At 40.3% G+C, this 24,442-nt stretch overlaps 1 protein-coding gene across 2 annotated transcripts in view; it reads right to left on the reverse strand.

The window, feature by feature from the left end:
* The window catches only part of VIL1 (villin 1), a 66,803-nt gene that overhangs the window by 24,639 nt on the left and 17,722 nt on the right, over positions 1 to 24,442 (reverse strand). The window contains exons 4-11 of one of the 2 annotated variants that reach the window (XM_070729388.1): positions 22,749 to 22,842; positions 16,066 to 16,140; positions 11,986 to 12,182; positions 8,577 to 8,685; positions 7,138 to 7,248; positions 3,897 to 4,099; positions 2,147 to 2,225; positions 133 to 231 (exon numbers count right to left, since the gene is read on the reverse strand). In XM_070729388.1, the coding sequence (XP_070585489.1) occupies positions 133 to 231; positions 2,147 to 2,225; positions 3,897 to 4,099; positions 7,138 to 7,248; positions 8,577 to 8,685; positions 11,986 to 12,182; positions 16,066 to 16,140; positions 22,749 to 22,842 (967 nt within the window). Of the gene's footprint in view, positions 1 to 132; positions 232 to 2,146; positions 2,226 to 3,896; positions 4,100 to 7,137; positions 7,249 to 8,576; positions 8,686 to 10,014; positions 10,183 to 11,985; positions 12,183 to 16,065; positions 16,141 to 22,748; positions 22,843 to 24,442 lie in introns of those variants that run through there. The other variant, XM_070729396.1, reaches the window with a different exon arrangement.

Genomic DNA, 24,442 nt, shown 5'->3' on the forward strand with positions numbered 1-24,442 from the left:
GTCAATAGAACTGCAACCCCTTTAAAAGGTAGAAGACCAAGAATGGAAACATTTTCCTAGGATGGACACATTTCCTGAAACATTTTTTTGTTATGGTCCTAGCTTTGTCCACATAACGACACCTTTACTCACCAAGGCCCTTGACAGAGCCTGCTGCCTCTCTTCCTTGCTGGAGTGTTTGCCCTTCCACACAAAGATCTTACTACCACCTTGGTCCAAGATATAGCAATCCTAACAACAGACAAAGCAGGTTACCATTTTTAAGGTGCTTTTATTAGGAGACAGCTGTGTGAACACATTTTTCCCTGGCAAATATTATTGTCAAATTCTCTCTTTAAAAAAGTACACCCTCATTCATTCATTCATTCATTCATTCATTCATTCATTCATTCATTCATTCATTCATTCATTCATTCATTCATTTATTTATTATTGATTGATTTGGTCCAATACACAATGAAGGTTTTAGTGGGTATATATCTATATACATAGTAAAATACATAATTAAGGTTATGGGTCCCGCCAGACGACATTGTTTAGAGGAGATACTCATAGTAAAATATATCCAAGAAAGAATAGAAGAGAAGATATAAGAATAAAACATATCAATGAAAGAATAGAAGAAGAGGAATAGAAGAAAGGAATAGGAGATATAGGAGAGCAATAGGACAGGGGACGGAAGGCACTCTAGTGCATTTGTACTCGCCCCTTACTGACCTCTTAGGAATCTGGATCGGTCAACCATGGATAATCTAAGGGTAAAGTGTTGGGGGTTTGGGGATGACACCATTGAGTCCGGTAATGAGTGCCACGCTTCGACAACTCATTTACTTTTTGCTTCTCGGTTTGAGATTAAGGTGGCAGTAGAAGGCGTCCATTTATGAGAGTCAGGCATTGAGCAGTAGTGAAATCTAAAATCTTTCCCTGTTGGTCCTGTGGGTGTGGCTTGGTGGTCATGTGACTGGGCAGGCGTGGCTTGGTGGTCATGGTCATGTGATCAGATGAGCTCAAAAAACCAACTTTTACACTTCATACTTAAACAACACAAAAGCCACACAATTGACTGACACACACAATGCAAAAGACTTCACACAAAGAGCTCAAAAACAAGCTATCACACGTTGCATGAAAGTAACACAAAAGCTACACAACTGACTCTTATACACAATGCACACAATGCAAAAACACACAAAATGACCCCTGCAACAACAAACAGGTATCTTGCAGGAGCCACAAAGCGCTCAAAACTCAACTATCACACTTTGCACAAAAAATAACACAAAAGTTACACCACTGACTCCTAAACAACTGGCTCACACACAATGCAGAAGCAGCTGGACTTCACACAAAATGGCCCCTGCAACAAAGCAGGAACTTCACAGAGTCACAGTTACAGTGAATAGGTAGTTTTTAAAACAATGTTTTTAAAGAGGGTTTTTTTAAAGGTTCATCAGTGACAATCAGTTATGCCCGGTAATCCTAAAAAACTTTTTAAAAAAACTTTTAAAGAGCATTTTTACTACCGGTTTGAGTGAACCAGCCCATACCAAATAGCGAACCAAATAGCATTCTGAGAAATAAATCATTTCCATGCCTGTGCTTCTCTCAGCGCAGGATTTATTAACAGCCAAGTCTGGATTCGACTTGGATCATTCCAACTCTGAGTCCCTTAGATCAGTGGGGTTTTGACCCGGATGTAATCTAAGGTGGTGTTTCCCAACCTTGGCAACTTGAAGATATTTGGACTTCAACTCCCAGAATTCCCCAGCCAGCAAATGAAGTCCAAATATCTTCAAGTTGCCAAGGTTGGGAAACACTACCTTAGATTACATCCGGGTCAAAACCCCACATCACCCCCCCACACCCACAAGTGCAGTCATGAAGACCAATCCTGTGCAGGATTCCTGATTCCTTCCTGTGTTCGTTTACTATGCATCTGCAGAAAGTAATGTGTGGTAGCATATATATCTCTCTCACACTCCCCCCCCCCTTCCTCTATCACTAGCAAACTGTGTCAGGCCAACCTTTGACTTCACATAATTACTTTGGGCCTGACAACCAGTAGCATTTCACCCCTGGCACTCAGGTATTTCATTGCTTCTTCCCTCCATCGACATGCAAGCTCAATTTCAAAGAAGTCTCTCACCTCATGCTTCAGGAGGTCTTGAGTGAGGGGCTGGATAGCAATTTCCTGAACAAGTAGATTTCCTTCCACATCAGAGACACTTGAAAGAAAGCAAAGTGTTTGTTACAGAATAAATCCAACAACAGGAATCCCCAGTCCCCAGGTTGTAGACCACTACTAGGCCATCTGCTGTTCAGAACTGGGCCGTGGAAGCAGTCCATGAGTATGTGTGCGTCCCCGTACACACACACACACACCGCTTGCGAGAGCATTCGGGGGAGCAGGTGTGCCTTCCATTTGTGTACACACTTATGCACAAATGGAACTGTGCGTGCATGTTCGTGCTTGCCAGCCACTCGCACAAAAAACCATCCCCTCTCCTTCCCCCTGCTAGCTCACAAAACCAACATAAGATCTTCACAACAAAAACATGAGGATTGGGTTAATAAGTAGCAGAAGCAAAATCTTGCTGGGATGCGGTTGTACGCTGGACATGCAAAGCCGAGCACCCAGCAATGGTAGAGGCAACACCTGCCTGCCCAAAGCACAGCTGATCAGCTCCACAGCTGTGTTTTGGGCTGAATCCACCTTCTGAGCATGTGCAGAAATGAAATTGCACAAGAGTTCACACGTAAAATGTCACAATGCCGAACCAGTGGTGAAGGTAAGTGGACTGATGCCTCTGGAAGGCTGTAGGCAGTGAAAGACTGTTAGATACCTTCCACCATTAATAAACCACACCACATGGATGGTTTTTATGAACTGTAATTTAGAAACAGTGATACCTCTACTTATGAACTTAATTCGTTCCGCGACCAGGTTCTTAAGTAGAAAAGTTTGTAAGAAGAAGCAATTTTCCCATAGGAATCATTATAAAAGCAAATAATGCGTGCGATTGGGGAAACCACAGGGAAGGTGGAGGCCCTGTTTCCTCCAAGGAGATTCCTAGAGAGGCCCCAAGGAAGCTTTTCCCTGCCTTTTCCAGCCCTGTTTCCTCCTAGGAGATTCCTAGAGCGGCCCCACAGAGGCTTCTCCCTGCCTTTTCCGGTTACAGTTTTGGGGGCTCGGGTTTGTAAGTGGAAAATGGTTCTCGATAAGAGGCAAAAAAATCTTGAACACCCGGTTCTTATCTAGAAAAGTTCATAAGTAGAGGCGCTCTTAGGTAGAGGTACCACTGTACTAGGATTGTTAAATAACAAAGGGGGAATCTCAGCTAGTTAGAGTAACGATCCTGAAATCACTTGAGGTTCCATGGTTATATGTGGAGATGAATCAGGATTGGCCGGCCCACAAATCCTCTTCTTGTGGCCTCAAATCTTCTCTCTAATTACACTTTCCCACAACCGGCAGTGTGGCCTTTCATCACGTGGAGGTGGGAACATAAAAGTTTAAAATAGCATTTTATTCATGTAAATATTCTCTAATATTTTGTAGAGGTGCAAGGGAACCAAACAGTGGATTCACCCGCATGTATCGTGTGACATCTTTGTATTATAGTCACGCTGACCATGTTTCTGCCCTCATCTTCCCAAAAGCATTAACTACAGCCCCTATCCAGTAGAGAGTTGTTTGGCTAATGCCATGTCACTGAAGAATAAGGGTGAAAATGCTTTACAGTGAACCTTTGTTTTCTTGAATAGTGAGGAAATTATCATTCCTGTTTTGCCACTAAAGTTTTGTCCTATTTTCCTGCAAGTACAGTATATGGTCCACGCAACATCTCTGCCTACCTCCAGCTCCCAGCACAGCATGCTAGTACTGTAATACTCACTGGTAGAGCTTCAGAGAGGATTTTAATTTCTGGTCCACCACATCATCTTGAATGGCTGGTTGGATGTTCCTCTTCTCTCCAAGCATATAGAACATGATCTTCATGAGTGCAGGAGATGCCTCTTCATTTTCACCATCCACTATAGCCACCTGTGCTCGCCCACCACGCTCTCGGTCACGGATATCCTTGGCTAGGTTCATGCCCTATGGAAAAGGTCGCCATCCAAGCCAACATCAGAAGTTGCAAAAGAAAATCAGAATAATGCTGAAGCAATAAAGAGATCCAGAAATAAGACGAGACCGCCTTCTGCCACAGCGACCGGTTAGGTCCCACAGAGTCAGCTTTCTCCAGGTGCCATCAACTAGACAATGTCACTTGGCAGGACCTAGGGGAAGAGCCTTCTCTGTGGGGGCTCCAGCCCTCTAGAATCAGCTCCCCCCAGAGATTCGTACTGTCCCCACCTTCCTCGCCTTCCGCAAGAGTCTTAAGACTCTCCTGTGTCACCAGGCTTGGGGGAATTAGACCCTAGCCCCCTAGCCAATGAATGTCATGTATGGTTGCTGTTTGAATGGATATGACTGGTTTTTAATCAATTTTAGATTAGTATATTTAGTTTTATATTAATTGGATTAGGTCACTATATTGTACTGTTTTTCTTTTTATGTGTTGTAAGATACCTTCTCCTTGGAGAGGGGCAGCATCTAAATCAATCAATCAAACAAACAAACATATAAATAAATACTAAGTTGTGGCTCTAGCCTACGTGCTTGTGTCACACACACACACACACACACAGAGAGAGAGAGAGAGAGAAAAAGAGAGAGAGAGAGAGAGAGAGAGAGAGAGAGAGAGAGAGAGAGAGAGAGAGAGAGAGAATTTGGCTACTTCAATCCTACAGTAGATTCCTTGACATTTGATTTCCTGCTACAGAAAGAAAGTGAATATGACTTTTTCATGCAACTTTATTTGGAGAAGGACAGATGAGGGCAGAAATTTCTGCAGACAGTAAATTATGAGAATGTTGTTCAAAGTGAAGGCCTTCTTGAGCTGTTCATGGGTGTAGAAATAAACTCGAATCTAGTTAACATATGGAGAACAAGGAAAGCATATGCTTCAAAGTGACTAGATTGTGTCACTGCATTTCACTAAAATTTTAATTTGGCTAAGCTATATTACTGCACACGTAGCATTACATACTCCGAGTATTCTTCATACTCTCTGCTGTTTATTTATGGTATTTATTCAAAAATGCAAAGGGCATTTTTGTCCTGAAAAATCTTAGGTCCAGAATATGACCAAGTGGGTGGGCGAGGATAAGTTGATAAGGGGAGGTGCAAATTATGAAAAATGAACTGTTTATAATATTGCAGCCATCTCTTTCTTTTCTATCTATTTCTTTTCTTCCTTTTTGCAAATTGACATAAGAGTTAAAAGACATTTCAATATCTTGTGGTTAAGAATACATACTGGGGGAATAAAAATGGACAAAAATGACAAAGAATAGCTTTGTGAATGCATTGAATTTATGAATGGCCGTTGAACTACATTTATTCCTGAGTGGCTGTTTGCTTCCAAAGTGAAGTATTTCTCAAAATGATTCAGTAAAATATTCTATGGCATCCTTTTTTTAAAAAAAAAGATTTACCCCATTGTTCTGTTTCCCTTTTTTCATTAAGTGGTTTATACAACCACCCATCTCAACATAGAGACTCTGGGTGATTAATAACATATTCAGTGGTGAAATCCAATTTTTTAAACTAACGATTCTATGGGCGTGGCTTGATGGGCATGATGTAGCTTGGTGGGCGTGGCAGGGGAAGGATACAGCAAAATCCCCATTCCCACCCCACTCTGGGGCCAGCCAGAGGTGGTATTTGCTGGTTCTCCGAACTACTCAAAATTTCTGTTACCGGTTCTACAGAACCTGTGAGAACCTGCTGGAATTCAGGCCTGAACATATTCCAACAAACCAACAACAACAAAAACCCAAAATAACAAAAATAAAAAAAATCTGAATACATATAAATGAAACAATATACAGTAGATGATACACTGGTAGTGGTTACATTTGCTCACAATTTCTATTTCTAACATGCATGTTCTGTTACCTCTATGCAGTGAAGAGCTACCAAATTTTTTACTATGACACTGTGGATGTGGGTTATGCAGTACGCCCTGCATTTTATTTTGACATCTTTCAGTGCAAGTTGGGTGCTCTGGGGTGGAGCTCCATTTTCACTACCCCACTGCGTGTCCCCCCCACGTCTGGGCAGTAGTCTACCCCTGAATATATGGGTTCTTGTTTTTAGATTTCAGGTATCAAATTTCCTCATTGTGCAGCGCTCAAAATCCAAACTCCTTTTCCCCTGTCTCTCCACCCAGCTTTCTCCAGTTCCACCTGTCTACTTCTGCATACACAGAAGCAAAATATTGCTGAAATCTTGTGTGTGTGCGTCCCCTTGTGAGATTTTGCTTTCTGCACATGCGCAGAAGCAAAATCTTGCTTGCATGTGTGCCGGAGCTGCATAGCTGCATGTGCAGTTCCATTTTCACTACTGGTACGATGGTGTTGGCCATACCCAGTAAAGGGCGGCCAAATTTTTTACTACCACCCTGTGGCTGTGGTTTATGCATTTTATTTCAACATCGTTCAGTGCAAATTGGGTGCTGTGGGCAGTGTTCCCTCTAATTTTTTTTGGGGGGGGGGCGGAAAAGTATAGTGTCTGAGCGGCAGTCCCTTCGGGACTGGGCGGCACAGAAATAATAAATAAATAAACAAACAAACAAACAAACAAATAAAAAACCCACCCTGTTTTGCCTCAGAGAATTTCAAAATAAAATACTGTACTGTGTGTCTATAACAGTGAGCTCATAATAGGGCAATATCAATATCAAAATGCCACTTAAATAGTTGAGCTAGTTTCAAACTAGATTTTGGTTTTCTTTCTCTCTTCCTTACTCCCATTCTTTTTCTTTCTCTTTTCCTTCCTCTCTTTTTTCTATCTGTTTCTCTCTCTTCCTCTCTTCCTCTCTCTCTCCTTCCCTCTTACTCTTTCCCTCTCGGCTTCTGGGCAGGTTTGGAAAACTCTAAGTTGATGATGATTTTTAAGTGAGCGATTGCTCACTGCTCGGCTTAGAGGGAACTATGGCTGTGGGGTGGAGCTCCAATTTTGCTACCCCACTGCATTTTCTGCCATCTGGGCAATAGTCCACCCCTGACCTGTTAGTGCAACTTCCCCACCTTCAGACGTTCCAAACGGTTGCTTTCAGGACCATTCCACTGGATGATGAGCTTCCCCAAGTCCAACAGGAAGACATCTCCCAAATTGAAGCTGTTCCAGTTCATCTCCACCTGTTCAAGACAATCAGCAGAGATGAGAGCAGACAAAAGCACCGGAAGTACAGCTGGATTCTCAGGAAAGGATATCGGGGCAGGGGGGCAGTGAGAAGGAAAAGACTTTACCAAGGACAGAAGCACAACATTTGCAAAAGTAGTGACCGCATGGCTATGTCATGAGGATAAAAGTTCTAGTACAGCTAAAAAATTTAAACATTTCATAGAAGATTTGTATCATGTCAGTGTATAGGGATACATATGATTTTTTTTAGCATCTTTATAAATGGTAAAATCATCTAAGGAACCTGGCATATTAACCCAGGATTTTTTATTAAGCTCAAATGCTGGAAGATTTTAAGAATATGTTGAATAACCATTTGTCTGAAGTGGTGTAGGTTTTCCTGAATAATAATAATAATAATAATAATAATAATAATAATAATAATAATAATAATTGTAACAATTGTAACAATTATAACAATTATAACAATTATAACAATTATAACAATTATAACAATTATAACAATTATAACAATTATAACAATTATAACAATTATAACAATTATAATAATTATAATAATTAACCCAGGATTTTTTATTAAGCTCCAATGCTGGAAGATTTTAAGAATATGTCGAATAACCATTTGTCTGAAGTGGTGTAGGTTTTCCTGCATAATAATAATAATAATAATAATAATAATAATAATAATAATAATTATTATTATTATTATTTATTAGATTTGTATGCCGCCCCTCTCCATAGACTCGGAGCGGCTCAAAACAGGGGGTTGGACTAAAAGACCTCCAATGTCCCTTCCAACTCTGTTATTCTATGGCCTGAGTTCTATTAATAGCTCATCTACTAGTCCAGTGATGGCGAACATTTTTTCCCTTGGGTGCTGAAAGATAGAATGCATGCTATCGCTCATGTGCAAGTGCCCACACCCATAATTTAATGCCTGGGGAGGGTGAAAACAGCTTCCCCCATCCCCCAGAGGCCCTATAGAGGCCAGAAACAGCCTGTTTTCCAACTTCTGATGGTCCCTCTAGGCTCATGTTTCACCCTCCCCAGACTCCAAAGGCTTTCCTGGATCCGTGGAGGGCAAAAACACCCTCCCCCAACCCCCAGGAGACTCTCTGGAAGCTAAAACCACCCTCTCAGAGCCTCTGTGTGAGCCAAAAATCAGCTGGCCGGCACATACGTGAACATTGGATTTGAGCTAGGGCAATGGCTCACGTGCCATCAGATATGGCTCCATATGCCACCTGTGGCACTTGTGCGATAGGTTCGCCATCACTAGACTAGTCCTTACCATCCCCTTCCCCTTTGATCTCTGACCTACCTCTCCAGCCACTACATTTTTCTTCCCCTTGACATGCAGTAGCCGTTGCACATTGTACGTGTTGGTTTCCACATGTTGCATGCCTGAGGCCACACCACCCTTCTTATAGCTGCAGAAGAAACACAGGGTCATATTGTGGACTGCAAAAGACGTAATTCCAACGTGATAATAAGTACAGCCCTCCACAGAAGGAAACAAAAAAAAACCCTTTCCCCAGTTGTCATATGTAAAATAACCAGATAATATTTTACTATCTAATTGCATGTATGCCTTCATGTTTTTCTTGCTTTCTCTTTCTATCCTTGGACCATTCAGGCAGTTGCCCTTTTTTCAAGGTGCTCCTTGTCATAAACATCACACTTTTTATTTATTTACTTATTTATTTATTTTATTTTGTCAAACAAATATAGGATTGTAGTTTGTATAAGCATAACATAAGTAGTAAATAATGATAAAAGAAAACAATAGGACAGTAGGACAATAGGGATGGAAGGCACAATGGTGCACTTATGCATGCCCCTTAATTAGTTAGTTTTGCCTTTTTTACGATTAAAACACTGGCTCTTATTTAATAATATTGTGTATAAAATTCTCTCATAGATTCCTTATTGTTATTTAGTATTAAAGTCCCACAGAGTTGGCCTTCTCTGGGTCCTGACAACTAAACAATGTCGTCTGGCAGGCCCTAGGGGAAGAGCCTTCTCTGTGGCGGCCCCAGCCCTCTGGAACCAACTCCCCCCAGAGATCAGAACTGCCTCCACCCTAATTGCTTAAGACCCACCTATACTGCCAGGCATGGGGGAATTGAGATATTTCCCCCAGGCTTATATAGTTTTATGTACGGTATGCTTGTGTTGTGTGTTTTTATATAATATGTTTCTAGATATTTTTTCTTTTAAATATTAGATTTGTTTATTGTACACAGTTTATTATTGTTGTGAGCTGCCCTGAGTCTGCGGAGAGGGGCGGCATACAAATCTAATAAATTATTAATATTATTATTATTAATAATAATAATAATAATAATTGTATTGCTATATTTCTTTTATTTTTAAGCTTGGGTTACTTATTATAAAAACTATAAAATAATTATTGGAGTAAACGCGTATGATAGGACATACCGTAAGTAAAGGCCCAAATATTCATATTTTAAATAAAAATATAAGTCATAAAAGCTCATTTTTGTGTATGCCTAGCCAGTTTGAATGGAAATTATGATGTATGGCTTGGCATGTTGTATGAACATAATCAAGCATAACTTATCCAACAAAAAGTGGCTAAGCATATCTGGGTTTGGACCCTCTATGAACTAAATCAGAATTGTAAATCCACAAATATTTCTACTGTGTTTCCCCCAAAATAAGATCCTGTCTTATATTTTTTGCCACCCAAAAAGGCTCCAGGTCTTATATGGGGGGGATGTCATCCACTGACTCACCTCACTTGCGTGCATTGCCCCCCAGCCTTCATTTTGCTCCCAGGGGCTTTCAGGAACTTCTTGGGCTTGGGATAGTTGCAGTCAAACTTTGCAACACCTGGGCCCATTTGTTCTGCAGACAGCAAGGCTTTCCCGAGGGCCCCTATAGCTGATAACAGAGCTCCTGATTGATCCAGAGCTCTGTTATCAGCTACAGAGGACTTCAGGAAAGGCCTTTAGGAAAGGCCTTTGTAGCTGATAACAGAACTTTCGATCGATCTGGAGCTCTGTTATCGGCTATAGAGGCTTTCAGGAAAGCCTTGCCGGCTGCAGCAGAAGAAATTGGGCCAAGGTGTGCGAGGCCTGGCTGCAAATATCTGAAGATATGTATTAGGGCGGCTCCACCAACCCAATTCTTACTCTAGCTTAACTTTTACCTGTGCACCTTGGAGTGAGTGGAGTCTTAATTGGGACTTATTTTGGGGTAGGGCTTATATTGGGCATACAGTACATGTAAAAATCAATCTAGGATTTACTTTTTGAATAGGTCGTATTTTCAGAGAAACAGAGGCAGTAGTGGGTTCCTACCAGAATGATAAAGGACACCGCACCGGTAGTAAAAGTTGAGTTGCGCACGCAGCTTCGGGTGTCTTACGTGCGCATGTCCCAGTGTGTTTTTGCTTCTGTGCATGTGCAGGAACCAAAATTTTGCGAGGGGACACACAAGAGAAAGAGATTTTGGTGATTTTTTGCTTCTGCACATGCGTGGAAGCACAACAGTCGCCAAAATCTCATACATGCATGCATCCCCTTGCAAGATTTTGCTTCCTGCAAAATATTTAATTATTTCCTATTTTAAAAGTAATTAAGGATCATACTAAGATACTAGAGATGGAAGGACAATAAAAAAACCTATTAAGTATTCAATAAATAGTGTATAACCTTACTACCTCCACTGCGTTCCGCCCTGGGAGGCAGCAGCCCATTACCGCCTTTAATTCTACTTTTGCTAAAATGTTCTGCGGCTGAAATTCTTTACCAGGAAACATAAGGGCAGCTTAAATAGTGATCTCTTGCCTTCCAAAGTTTATGATTTTCAGCTTGCTTTAAATAACAAGCCATTGAGTTTGTTTATAATCATAATTGCTATAATTTTATTTCATGTTTTATTTTTGAGTAGCCACTCCTGATCCCCTTCCCTTATCTTTTGTTTATATTTGTTTTGGAAAACATTTTTTAAAAAAATATATTGGATGATCACTCCAAGCACATAACAAAATTGATTTGACTTCACGATCCCACTACTAAACCAACTCTGAAGTTTCACCCTACAACCCTGGCTACCCATCCAAATTAGTTCTGTTTTGTTTTTCTTAATTCCAAATATTGGAGATCGAAATTGCATATAGACAACACATGAAAAATAGACATACTGTATACAGTGTTCCCTCGATTTTCGCAGGTTCGAACTTCGCGAAAAGTCTATACCATGGTTTTTCAAAAATATTAATTAAAAAATACTTCGCTGTTTTTTCCCCTATACCATGGTTTTTTCCCACCTGATGACGTCATATGTCATCGCCAAACTTTCGTCCGCCTTTAATAAATATTTTTTTAAATAAACTTTAATAAATAAACATGGTGAGTAATAATCTAAATGGTTGTTAAGGGAATGGGAAATTGTAATTTAGGGGTTTAAAGTGTTAGGGGAAGGCTTGTGATGCTGTTCATATCCAAAAATTTACTTCCGCATCTCTACTTTGCAGAAATTCGACTTTCGCGGGTGGTCTTGGAACGCAGCCCTGCAAAAATCGAGGGAACACTGTATTTCTAAATCCACAGCAGAGCTACTTTGGGCAATTGTTGCTAATCAAGATAATCAACCTGTTGATCAACCTGTTGATCAGCTGGACAGGTCTACTCTTAGGTGAAGAAAAAGAAACCAGAATTATGCAGGCTGGTCCCCAAAGGATGGCACGCAGCCTTACGTACACAAGACCTTGCTTGAAGTAACTCCGAAATGTGTCACTCTCATAATTTTGAGTCTCACGGTGCTGTACAGCAACTCCGCCCAGGTGCTCATCCATTTGTGTTGTGTAGATGGCAGCTGCACCTTGTTCATCCTGAGACGATGAACTGCCCAGCCAGAAATGGATGTCGTAGGTGAACGTGTTCTGAATCTTGTGTGTCTGAGTTAGAAAAAATAATATTAGCTAACATCAAATCATGTATGTTCATTTCAAAATCTTGAAATGCTAAAGTCAGTTCTGTAAACAACAAACAATAATCATGCCATACATGTGCTTGCTTACTATTATGAATAGCAACTCACTGTTGCACTTCACTTACATTTCTCTGTTGTTATACAAAACTCCCCAACTGCGTGCCCTTATGTAAAGACAATGTGTAAAGTAAATAATTTGCATTCAATTAAAAATGTAGTACAATAAAGGAAGCCCATCAGTTCTCTTTTTTTAATGCTCAGCTGTCTTGGTAAGCTTATAACTAGTGTTGGGCGAACCGAACCTGCAAAGTTCGGGTTTGTGCTGAACTTTGCAGTGTTCGGCATACCGAACCTGAACCTGAACTTTTTAAAAAGTTCGGGTAAAGTTAGGGTTCGGGTTCAGGTTTGGCGAACTCACCCAAACTTCATGGCAAAGTTCGGGTGAGTTTGCTGAACCCGAACTTCGTTGGGTTCGCCTAATACTACTTGTAACATATGCAAAGGTATTATAGGATTTGGGCTTTGATCTAACTCAATTTCTTCTGTGTTTCTACCCATCTCTTATATAGTGATACCTCGTCTTACAAACCCCTCGTCATACAAACTTTTTGAGATACAAACCCGGGGTTTAAGATTTTTTTGCCTCTTCTTCCAAACTATTTTCACCTTACAAACCCAAGCTGCCGCCATTGGGATGCCCCGCCTCCAGACTTCTGTTGCCAACAAAGCTCCTGTTTTTGTGCTCCTGGGATTCCCCTGAAGCTCCCCTCCATGGGAAACACCACCTCTGGACTTCTGTGTTTTTGCGATGCTGCAGGGGAATCCCAGCAACGGGCACTTCGCTGGCAACAGAAGTCCGGAGGTGGGGTTTCCCAGTGAGGGGAGCCTCAGTGAAATCGCAGCATCACAAAAACACAGAAGTCCGGAGGTGGGGTTTCGAGGACTTCCGTGATTTTGCGCTGCTGAGATTCTCCTGAGGCTCCCCTCGCTGGGAAACCCCACCTCCGGACTTCCGTTGCCAGCGAAGTGCCCGTTTTTGTGCTGCTGGGATTCCCCTGCTGGGATTCCCCTGCAGCATCACAAAAACACAGAAATCCGGAGGTGGAGTTTCCCATGGAGGGGAGCCTCAGGAGAATCCCAGCAGTGCAAAAACGGGCGCTTCAGCTGGCAAAAGGGGTGAGTTTTGGGCTTGCACGCATTAATCACTTTTCCATTGATTTTTATGGGAAACATTGTTTCGTCTTACAAACTTTTCACCTTACAAACCTCGTCCCAGAACCAATTAAGTTTGTAAGACGAGGTCTCACTGTACTAGTATCCGCATTTTGGGTCATTATGATAATAATCCAGAAAATAAATGCAGAGATGTATATGCTCACATTTCACAAATAATAAAAATGAGGGAATGAATAGAATATGACAAATAGATTTTGGGTGTCCACCATAGTTTTGGGCCAAATATAGATTTCAGTGCAGTTTTCAATAAGCAAAAACAGCATAGAGGAGCTAATATTTAAAGAACATTTAAAGTGTAATAGCTTTTAAAATAAATGAGAACAAATTAACCTTTTATTTATCACTTGACTTTAGACTGTTCAAAGTATTGGCTCTTTTTGTACTTACTGTAAGTACTTGAAGTAGATTAATTGAAGTCATTGCAAAATTCCATAGTCAATTCTGATTAATTCTAATTCTAATGATTCAAAAATAATCTTTTAAGATTAGGCAGAGACAAATGATTATTCCCACTTTGAGTAAGAGTGGTGCTTACCACACCTGAAAACTAATGCCAGAGAGAGATGAGCTTTGAACTGGGTGTGTTTGATTAATTAGTTTTCTCTGCGATACATCCTACATCAGCTTTCAATAGTTTCTCACCTATGTGCAGACTTTAAGTGAAACCTATATACTCACACATTTTGCATTATCTACTACTACTTGCACAAGTATCTACACGACACTGGCACAAGTGAGAATGCATGCACATCCATGCCCGTTTCATGGTCCTGTTCCAAATGGCTCAAGGCCCAGTAGTGGACTACAGCCCAAGACTTGGGGATCCTGATATATATGTATGTGTGCGTATCTATCTATCTATCTATCTATCTATCTATCTATCTATCTATCTATCTATCTATCTATCTATCATTTATTTGATTTTTTTTTTAAATGCCGCCCTTCTCCTTAGACTCAGGGCGGCTTACAACATGTTAGCAATAGCACTTTTTAACAGAGCCAGCCTATTGCCCCCACAATCTGGGTCCCCATTTTACCCACCTTGAAAGGATGGAAGGCTGAGTCAACCTTGAGCCGGTGATGAGATTTGAACCGCTGACCTGCAGATCTATAGTCAGCTTTAGTGGCCTGCAGTACAGCACTCTACCTGCTGCGCCACCTTGGCTCTATGTGTGTGTGTGTATTTGATTTTCTGTCAAAATACAGATATAGATGTAGATGATATAGATATGGATATAGATATAGATATAATAGATATAAATATAGATATAGATATATAGATGTAGATGTAGATATATAGATGTAGATGTAGATATAGATATAGATATAGATATATAGATGTAGATGTAGATGTAGATGTAGATATAGATATATAGATGTAGATATAGATATAGATATATAGATGTAGATGTAGATATAGATGTAGATATAGATATATAGATGTAGATGTAGATGTAGATATAGATATAGATATATAGATGTAGATGTAGATATAGATATAGATATATAGATGTAGATATAGATATAGATATATAGATGTAGATGTAGATGTAGATGTAGATATATAGATGTAGATGTAGATATAGATATAGATATATAGATGTAGATATAGATATAGATATATAGATGTAGATGTAGATATAGATATAGATATATAGATGTAGATATAGATATAGATATATAGATGTAGATGTAGATGTAGATATATAGATGTAGATGTAGATATAGATATAGATATATAGATGTAGATATAGATATAGATATATAGATGTAGATGTAGATGTAGATGTAGATATATAGATGTAGATGTAGATATAGATATAGATATATAGATGTAGATGTAGATATAGATATATAGATGTAGATGTAGATATAGATATATAGATGTAGATGTAGATATAGATATATAGATGTAGATATAGATATAGATATATAGATGTAGATATAGATATAGATATATAGATGTAGATGTAGATGTAGATGTAGATGTAGATGTAGATATAGATACAGATATAGATATAGATATATAGATGTAGATATAGATATATAGATATATAGATATATAGATATTTGATTGATTTTCTGTCACATCAGCAAAAATATGTAACTATATATGTATGCATGCATGCATGCATGCATGCATGTATTATAATCAATATTTATTGATTATTGATATATTTATCCATCATGGCAAGTTTTGAGAAAAAATACAAAGAAGAAAACCAAACTATTATTATTTTTTAACCAAAAGAAATGATCAAAAGATGGAACCTAAATAGGTGTGGTTTTGAAAAACTACCTGGCCATTTAATGAGAGTTATACATAAACTCTGGCAGATAGGCCAGTGTTAATGTATAACCAGTAATAAGAGTACGTAATGTTCCTCCTGTTCTAATTCTGCACAGGATTAGTTGAACTTCCCATTTAAAAAGCAAGCTTTGCATATCTGTGTCAAACGTTTTTAGATTTGTTCCCAGCCGTGCACAAGCTTCTATGTAAGCCACCTTGCTCACTGTGAGCTTATTTATGCCCCAACATTCATTCCCCCCACACACACACACAGTTCATGGGGTATGAAACACCCCTCTCTCCTTTTCTTAGCTCCTTTTACCGAAAGCACAACATAGGCATCCCCTTCATAGAAGTTCCCGTAGGTCTTGGGTGGTATGGGCACCATTTCCATGTTCTGGAAGGAAAAGGGGAAAAGAATCAGGAGACTTGAACTTACGACAAAGTTACACAGTTGTTTAATGAGTCATGTGGCCATTAAGTGAATCTGGTTTTCCCCATTGACTTTGCCTGTCGGAAGCCAGGCGGGAAGGTTACAAAGGGTGATCACATGACCCTGGGAACATGCAACTGTCATAAACACTCCGCGGCCTGCACTGGCTGCCGATCGGTTTCCGGTCACAATTCAAAGTGTTGGTAATGACCTTTAAAGCCCTACATGGCATTGGGCCAGAATACATCCGGAATCGCCTTCTATTGCACGAATCCCAGCGACCGATAAGGTCCCACAGAGTTGGCCTTCTCCGGGTCCCGTCGACCAAACAATGTCGTTTGGTGGGCCCCAGGGGAAGAGCCTTCTCTGTGGCGGCCCCGGCCCTCTGGAATCAACTCCCCCCAGAGATTAGAACGGCCCCCACCCTCCTTGTCTTTCGCAAATTACTCAAGACCCACCTTTGTCGCCAGGCATGGGGGAGTTAGGATATTCCTTCCCCTAGGCCATTACAAGTTATGCATGGTATGTTTTGTGTGTATGTTTGGTTTTTATAATAAGGGTTTTTAGTTGTTTTATTAAATTGGATTGTTACATGTTGTTTTTTATCATTGTTGTTAGCCGCCCCGAGTCTGCGGAGAGGGGCGGCATACAAATCCAATAAATAAATAATAAATAAATAAAATAAATGCATGCCAGGTGACAAATGCCCAAAATGTGATCACATGACCATGAAAATGATTATAAGGGTAAAAACTGGTCATAAGTCACTTTTGTTTCAGTGCTATTGTTAACTTTGGAAGGTCACTGAAGGATTGGTTATAAGTTGAGGACTGCCTATATTCTCTCTACTGCTCTGCTTGTTCGTCCCAGCAAGTTTCTTTGGCTTTTAAAATGTATCTTTTCTGCCCATGGAGATTCTCAATCATCTCAATCAGACTTGTCCCAAAGGTGCTTTCCAAAAGACAACTGGATTTTCTTGGGTATTTTTTTTCCCCTTGAAGACATTTCACTTCTAATCCAAGAAACTGAAGAAGCTTCTTCGATGAGAAGTAAAGCATATTCAAAAGAGAAAAGAAAGACCCTTCAAGAAAGGCCAGTTGCCTTTTGAAAAGTACCTTTGGGACAACTTTTTCTGTCCTTCACTTGAGTCCTATATATACCATGTGCACAATTATTAGGCAAGTGAGTATTACCATATCATCATTTTTATGCATATTTTCCACCTGCTGCAACCTATATAAACTTGAATGCTTAGTTGGCATAAGCATATCAGGTGATATCAGGTGTGTTTGTGTAATGAGGACAGGTGTGGCCTAAGGAGATCAACACCCTATATCAGTGATGGTGAACCTTTTTTCCCTCGGGTGCCGAAAGAGCGTGCTGGTATGTTATCACACATGCGCGAGTGCCTACACCCATAATTCAATGCCTGGGGAGGGCAAAAACAGCTTTCCACACACCCCGGAGATCCTCTGGAGCAGACCTGGGCAAGGGGCAGTCTGTGGGCCACACCCGGCCTGCCTGCTGTCTGTGACCGACCCGCCCGCTATCTGTGACCGGTCCACGGAGGTCAGGGTCCGCTCCAGTGCGAGAATGAAAGAGCTCACTGCGTCTGCCAGGACTCCTCCGGTTCCTGCTTTCCTGATGAACCAGAGGAGTCCCGGTAGATGCGGTGAGCTCTTTCATCCTCGCACTGGAGCGGACCCCAACCTCCTACCGAGAGCGCCTGAGCACAGAAACCACGCAAACACTCCAGCGCAGTGACTGTGGTGCACCGTGTTGCCGTAAAGCAAACAATTAGGGGTCTGTAGAGTAGGTCTGGGTGTTTAGGTTTGGCTGGGGTCTGGGTCTTTACAGTATTGGGTAAAACTGAGTTAATTATATTAGTCTGGCCCTCTAAAACCATTCCAATTTCTCATGTGGCCCCATGGCAAAATTAATTGCCCATCCCTGCTCTGGAGGCCAGAAACCGCCTGTTTCCCAACTTCTGGTAGGCCCAGTAGGCTGTGTTTTGCCCTCCCCAGGCTCCAAAGGCTTTCCTGGAGCCAGGAGAGGGTAAAAATGCTCTCCCCCATCCTCCCCAGAGGCTCTCCAAAAGCCAAAAATGCTATCCCAGAGCCTCTGTGTGAGCCAAAAATCAGCTGGCCAGCATACACATGCACATTGCAGCTGAGCTAAGGCAATGGCCCGTGTGCCAGCAGATATGGCTCCACGTGCCACTTGTGGCACCCGTGCCATAGGTTCACCATCACTGCCCTACATCATGGTGTGCATAATTATTAGGCAGCTTCTTTTCATCAGGCAAAATGGGCTAAAAAAGAGATACAAAATCAAAAATTGTAACAAGTCTTTCAGAGGGATGCAGCACTCTTGAAATTGCTAAGATATTGGGGCATGATCACAGAACCACCAAACATTTTGGTGCAAATAGTGAAGAGGGTTGGAAGAAATGTACTGAGAGACAAAACCGCACCTTAACTGCCAAAGATTTGAGAAGAATCAAACACGAAGCTACCAGGAATCCATTAACCTCCAGTGCTGTCATATGTCAGAACTGCAACCTACTTAGAGTGCCCAGAAATACAAGCTGCTCAGAGACATGGCCAGGGTAAGGGAGACTGAAATCCTACATCTTCTGAACAAGACACAAGTTGAAACAACAAGACTGGGCCAAGAAATATCTGAAGACAGATTTTGCGAAGGTTTTATGGATTGATGAGATTAGAGTGATCCTTGATGGACCAGATGGATAGGCCCGTGGTTGGATCAGTAGCTGGCACAGATGCCAGCAAGGTGGAGGTGGGGTACTGGCATGGGCTGGTATTATTGAAGACGAGGTAGTTAGACCTTTTCAGGTTGAAGATGGACTCAAAATCAACTCCCAAAGCTGCTACCAGTTTGTAGAAGTCACTTTCATCAAACAGTGATCCGGGAAAACAACTGCATCTTTCAAGAAGACAATGATTTCTATGTGGGACAAAGCTCCATTGCATGCATCAAAGTACTCCACTGCGCCGCTAGCTAATAAAGGCCTTAAAGATGAAAAAATAATGACATGCCCCTCCCCCCTTCCTCAACTGACCTAAACCCTTTTGTGAACTTGTGGGCCCTTCTTAAGCGGGAGATTTATGGTGAATGAAACCAGTGCAACTCTCTGAATATTGTCTGAGTGGCTGTGGTTGTTGCTACACAAAACGTTGATCATCAACAGATCAAGAAACTGACAGACTCCATGCATGGGAGGCTTATGACTGTTATTGATAAGAAGGGTGGCTATATTGGTCACTGATACTGTTTTTGATACTGTCAGAAATGTTTATTTCTAAATTTTGAGGGTTTTTTTTTTTTAGTATTCTCACTTTAGCAGGTGTAAATAAATGAGTGAGACGGGAATGTTTTCATTTTTCATTTAGTTGCATAATAATTCTGCACCCTAATAATTGCCCAACAATTGTGAACACATAGATATTCTCCTAAGAAAAGCATAACCTCACATTTACTTTTTTAAATATTAAGATTTGAGGTTTATTAACATTTTGGATTGACTGAGAGCGCTGAAGTTGTTCAATAATACAATCAATCCTCAAAAATACAGCTTGCCTAATAATTGTGCACACAGTGTACTCAACCATATTGCAGTCGGGTAATGTTCTGAAATACCCTCCTTCTGCTTCAGAGAATTCCCCTAATGTTTTTTTTTACAGGATCTTTTGAAACTCCTGTTTTTCTTTTTTTTTTCCCGAGAAAAGTTTTTTTTATTTTTTCTCTTCACCTAATCTCTTACAACAGAATATACTTCTTTTTTGTTACAATAAAATAACATAGCATTAATAAATATATATAATCAAAACACAGATTCTTAATTCCTGTCTATTTAAATTTCAGATATTAATCATACTTCCATTCCTGCCTTTCTAATTTTGTCATCTGCATAAGCCAATTGTCTTCTAATTAAATTCACAATTAATATTCCTTCAAGTATTAATAAAGTTGGTATCTCTAAGGACTTAAAAATTAAACCATAGTGCCTCCTCCTCTTTATACATTTTTTCTAAAGAAACTAAAACCCTGACCTCATTTTATCTGTTAATAACAATAAAAAACAAATAAGACCTTATCCATTCATATTAAGATCAACTCCTATCTCATATATTTCATTACTTTTACTTCTATGTATTTAGCAAATATTTAACAAAATTATCAAAATTAATACTTGTACTAATACTGAATTTAAACTCCTGGTTTTTCCTGATGAGGAAGTGATACAGAATAACATTCCCGGCCATTCTGCAATTTCACATTACCTCAATTTTAGACGGCTCTAAGCCGTTTATACTTCAACAATGCACATCATTAAAACCAGTTGTCGAAACAACACAGTGGTCCCCATTGTGCAAAATAACAAGCATTATACAATGCACTCATTGTCCATCAACGCTCATTCACAGAGTCGCATTCTTGTTCTCCGAAGGCATTCCAGAATAAGGTTTTTTTAAAAGATTTTTTTTATGAACCGCCACAAGGGTAGGGGCTGTTCTTGGTCCTGAATAGAGCTGTTTCATAGGAGGGGAGCCTTCACCAACATGCCCATTTCTAGCTTAGAATTGGCTAATAAAGCTTAATTGCTTTGCTTAGCCGCAAAATGAGATCCAATTTATTTTAGAAAACCATGCATGCAAATAGCATCTGCGGGAACCCAGAAATATTGGAATAATTGTGCCGGTCAACAAGATGGGATAAGTCGATCGTGTTTTTCCCCCCTGCTACATTTGCAGGAGGATCCTTTCTTTAAAGCTGTGTTTTAAATGGAGAGAAAACCCCTCCTGTTTGCCATGAGGACTATCATAACCTGGCTGCAAAAGTCGTGCAGTCTCTAGGTGACATCAAAGCCTTTGCTGAGTCTTAACCCTTTGCCTGACGGCTACTTACATTTTTTTCAATTTTTTCCTCAAAATTGTTTCCCATAAAATATGCCCGGATTATTTCTTAAACTAGCAGATTAACAACTAGCCATTGAGTAACTAGTGTAAACAGTTCCTTCTATTTCCCCCCCAGTTTGCATTAATTTTTGCTGTCATGATTAAAATCGGGGCCAACTCCTATTGAGTTAATTCATTGTTTTTTTAAATATAAGGGGATTTTAGTTTAGAATTTTAACTACATTTGCACGCATATTATTATTATATTGTATTTTGTGAGCCGCCCTGAGTCCTCGGAGAAGGGCGGCATACAAGTCTAAATAACAACAAACAACAAACAAACAAACAACAACAATAATAATAATATTACTGCCGCTACCGGTGGGCTGTGCACGCAGCCTTGGTTAACTTGTGTGTCTGCCCGCATATGTCCCAGTGTGTTTTTGTTTCCGTGCATGTGCAGAAGCAAAAAATCAGTGAAATCTCTCTCGCGCGCACGTCCCATCACAAGATTTTGCTTCCTGTGCAGTCGCAGAAGCAAAAACACATTGGAGCATGTGCGCACACACATGCAAGCTAACTGAAACTGCACATGCAGTGCAGCAATGCTACTGGTGTGCCGTCTTTTACAGTATCAGAGCAACACGCTACTGATTAAAAGCCTAACAGATAAGGCCAAAATAAGCCTTTAAATCTGAGTTTATTAAATGTAGCCAGTATGTAGTGGGAAATAACCTGTACTATTCTTTTTTTAAAAAAACAAATATAGTTGGAAAGGAACTATCTGGTCACATGACCAGCAAGCCACTCCCACCTTGTCACATAGCCGGCAAGCCATTCCTACCCAGTCACATGATGCTCAAGCCACTCCCACCCAGTCACATAGCTAGCAAGCCACTCCCACAAAATTAAGCTACGCCCACAGAGTGGTGGGGAAAAAAATTTGGAACCCACCCCTGTTTCAGTCTTATATTTTAAAGAATTCCTTTTTCTCTAATGTTTATTTATTATTCATGTATTTATTCAACTTCTATGCCGCCCAATCCCGAAGGCGGCTTACAGCAACAGTGTAAATACTGTACAATATAAATAGATACAAAATGATGTTAATATTAGATTAGATTACATTTTCCTAAGGCTGGCCCTAAACTTTGGGAAGCTACAAGTGATATACTCAGTGATGGGCTACCAAAATGTTTACTACCAAACTGTGGCCGTGGCTTATGCATTTTGTTTCAACATCTTTCAGTGCAAATTGGGTGTTCTGGGGTGGAGCTCCATTTTCGCTACCCCACTGCGTTCCCCCATGTCCGGTCAGTAGCCCACCCCTGATTATCTACTATATAAAGTGTATGTACACACATGTACGCACACACAGCTCTTCTAAAATTATACACATTCAACCTCATTTACTGCAAGAGGAAAAACATACCCAGAGCCCAGAAGGGGAAAAAAGAAAAAAAAATATCAAAATTTTGCTACCAGTACTGCATTCCTGACAGTACCCGTAGAAGCCCACCACTGGATATACTTGTGGAATATTGGAACATAAAAATGCCACTAACTGTTGGTTTCTTCTAAAGTGTACATCTGTCAATGGGTTCTATGGACTACTGACAATCGATCCATGTGCACTTTTGTGTTCATTCTCACCTCAATTCTCCATATTTGAAGTCCAGGTGTGGTTTTGTTCAGAGTCTTGGTGACTTTGGTATTAAGTTCCGGCATGGTGACTAATCCTTTGTGGCTAGATTTGGACAGGGAATGGAAAAGAACATTAGCAACAGTCAAGGACAAAAATAGTATGTGCCAAATGACATTTGAACTTTCCAGATGTAACTCGGCCCCAGGCTACAGTATTTGTTTCTATTTAGTTGGATATTGCTAACTAACTTTTTTTTCCAAAGACAAATATGGAATATCTTAACATTTGTATTCATTCAGCTTGTGCCCTTAAATGAACGCTTCACACTTCCTAGGGATCTAAACCTGTACAGCTTGAGCATCAATAGTTAGCAAGCCCAGTTTTGGAGAATTACGATCTTAATTATTAGGTAGATGAACTCAGTGAAGTGTCAACATGCATCTTAAGAGAGACTGAGACCACACAAGGTTTTGTCTTTAACCACTCTGTGAGTTTCTGGGCATTCCTAAGTGTCCTTGGGAATTTTCCAGTAAGGAGAAAAATTCCAACCTAGGATATAATTATCCATGTGTTTAATACACAGTACTGCTGCAGGACCTTTGCCCAGTTTCCTTATGTATGTGCTTTATCAGTTTATTTATTTATTTATTTATTCATTCATTCATTCATTCATTTATTTATTGGATTTGTATGCCGCCCCTCTCCGCAGACTCGAGGCAGCTAACAACAGTAATAAAACTGTATATAACAATAATCCAATACTAAAAACAGTTAAAAACCCATTATATAAAAACCAATCATACATACAGACATACCATGCATAAAATTGTAAAGGCCTAGGGGGAAAGGGTATCTCAATTCCCCCATGCCTGGTGGCAGAGGTGGGTTTTAAGCAGCTTACAAAAGGCAAGGAGGGTGGGGGCAATTCTAATCTCGGGGGAGTTGGTTCCAGAGGGTCGGGGCTGCCACAGAGAAGGCTCTTCCCCTGGGTCCCGCCAAGCGACATTGTTTGTTTGATGGGACCCGGAGAAGACCCACTCTGTGGGACCTAACTGGTCACTGTTTCCACATATCATAACAGAAGCTCAGCATGGAAATCTTAAAAATAGATTTAATATGCTGGGAAGACACTATCTTTTTGTTGTCGTACATTTGAGATAATTTCTGAGGAAAAGAATCCCAAATTCTGGAAGAGGAGCACGGAAATCTTCTTTATATCAAGACAAATTACTGATCCATTTAATTCAATATTGTCTTGGTTGACTGGCAGCATGAGTTCAGATGGGAATCTCTTCCAGCATTATCTGGAGGGGTCAGGAATTTCATGTGGGGCTTTCCTCTAGCACTCCTGAGCTGTACTCATTCCCTCACTCTTGGAAACATTAATAAATATTCTCTGGAATACAGCAGCAGAATCGGTGGGACTGTCTTTTACAATGCAATGGGGAGAGATTAATATGCTGAATCGCTTCAGTTTTAAACCGTGGAAATATTTTTCTCAAAGTAGCTGAATTTTACAGCAGGGTTCAGTATAAGAAGTAGGGCTAACCAGCTGTGGTGATTTAATCCTTGAATTACAACCAATTTTTTAGTGGCCATGACACTGAAAAGAGGGATTGGTGACAGTTTTTTATCTGTATTGTTAGTACTATGTACAAAACAGTTGGGTTTGCAATATATAAACAAGCTAAGAATGAATGCT

The sequence above is a fragment of the Erythrolamprus reginae genome, chromosome 1 (genome assembly GCF_031021105.1).
Source record: "Erythrolamprus reginae isolate rEryReg1 chromosome 1, rEryReg1.hap1, whole genome shotgun sequence".
Classification (NCBI taxonomy): domain Eukaryota; kingdom Metazoa; phylum Chordata; class Lepidosauria; order Squamata; family Dipsadidae; genus Erythrolamprus; species Erythrolamprus reginae.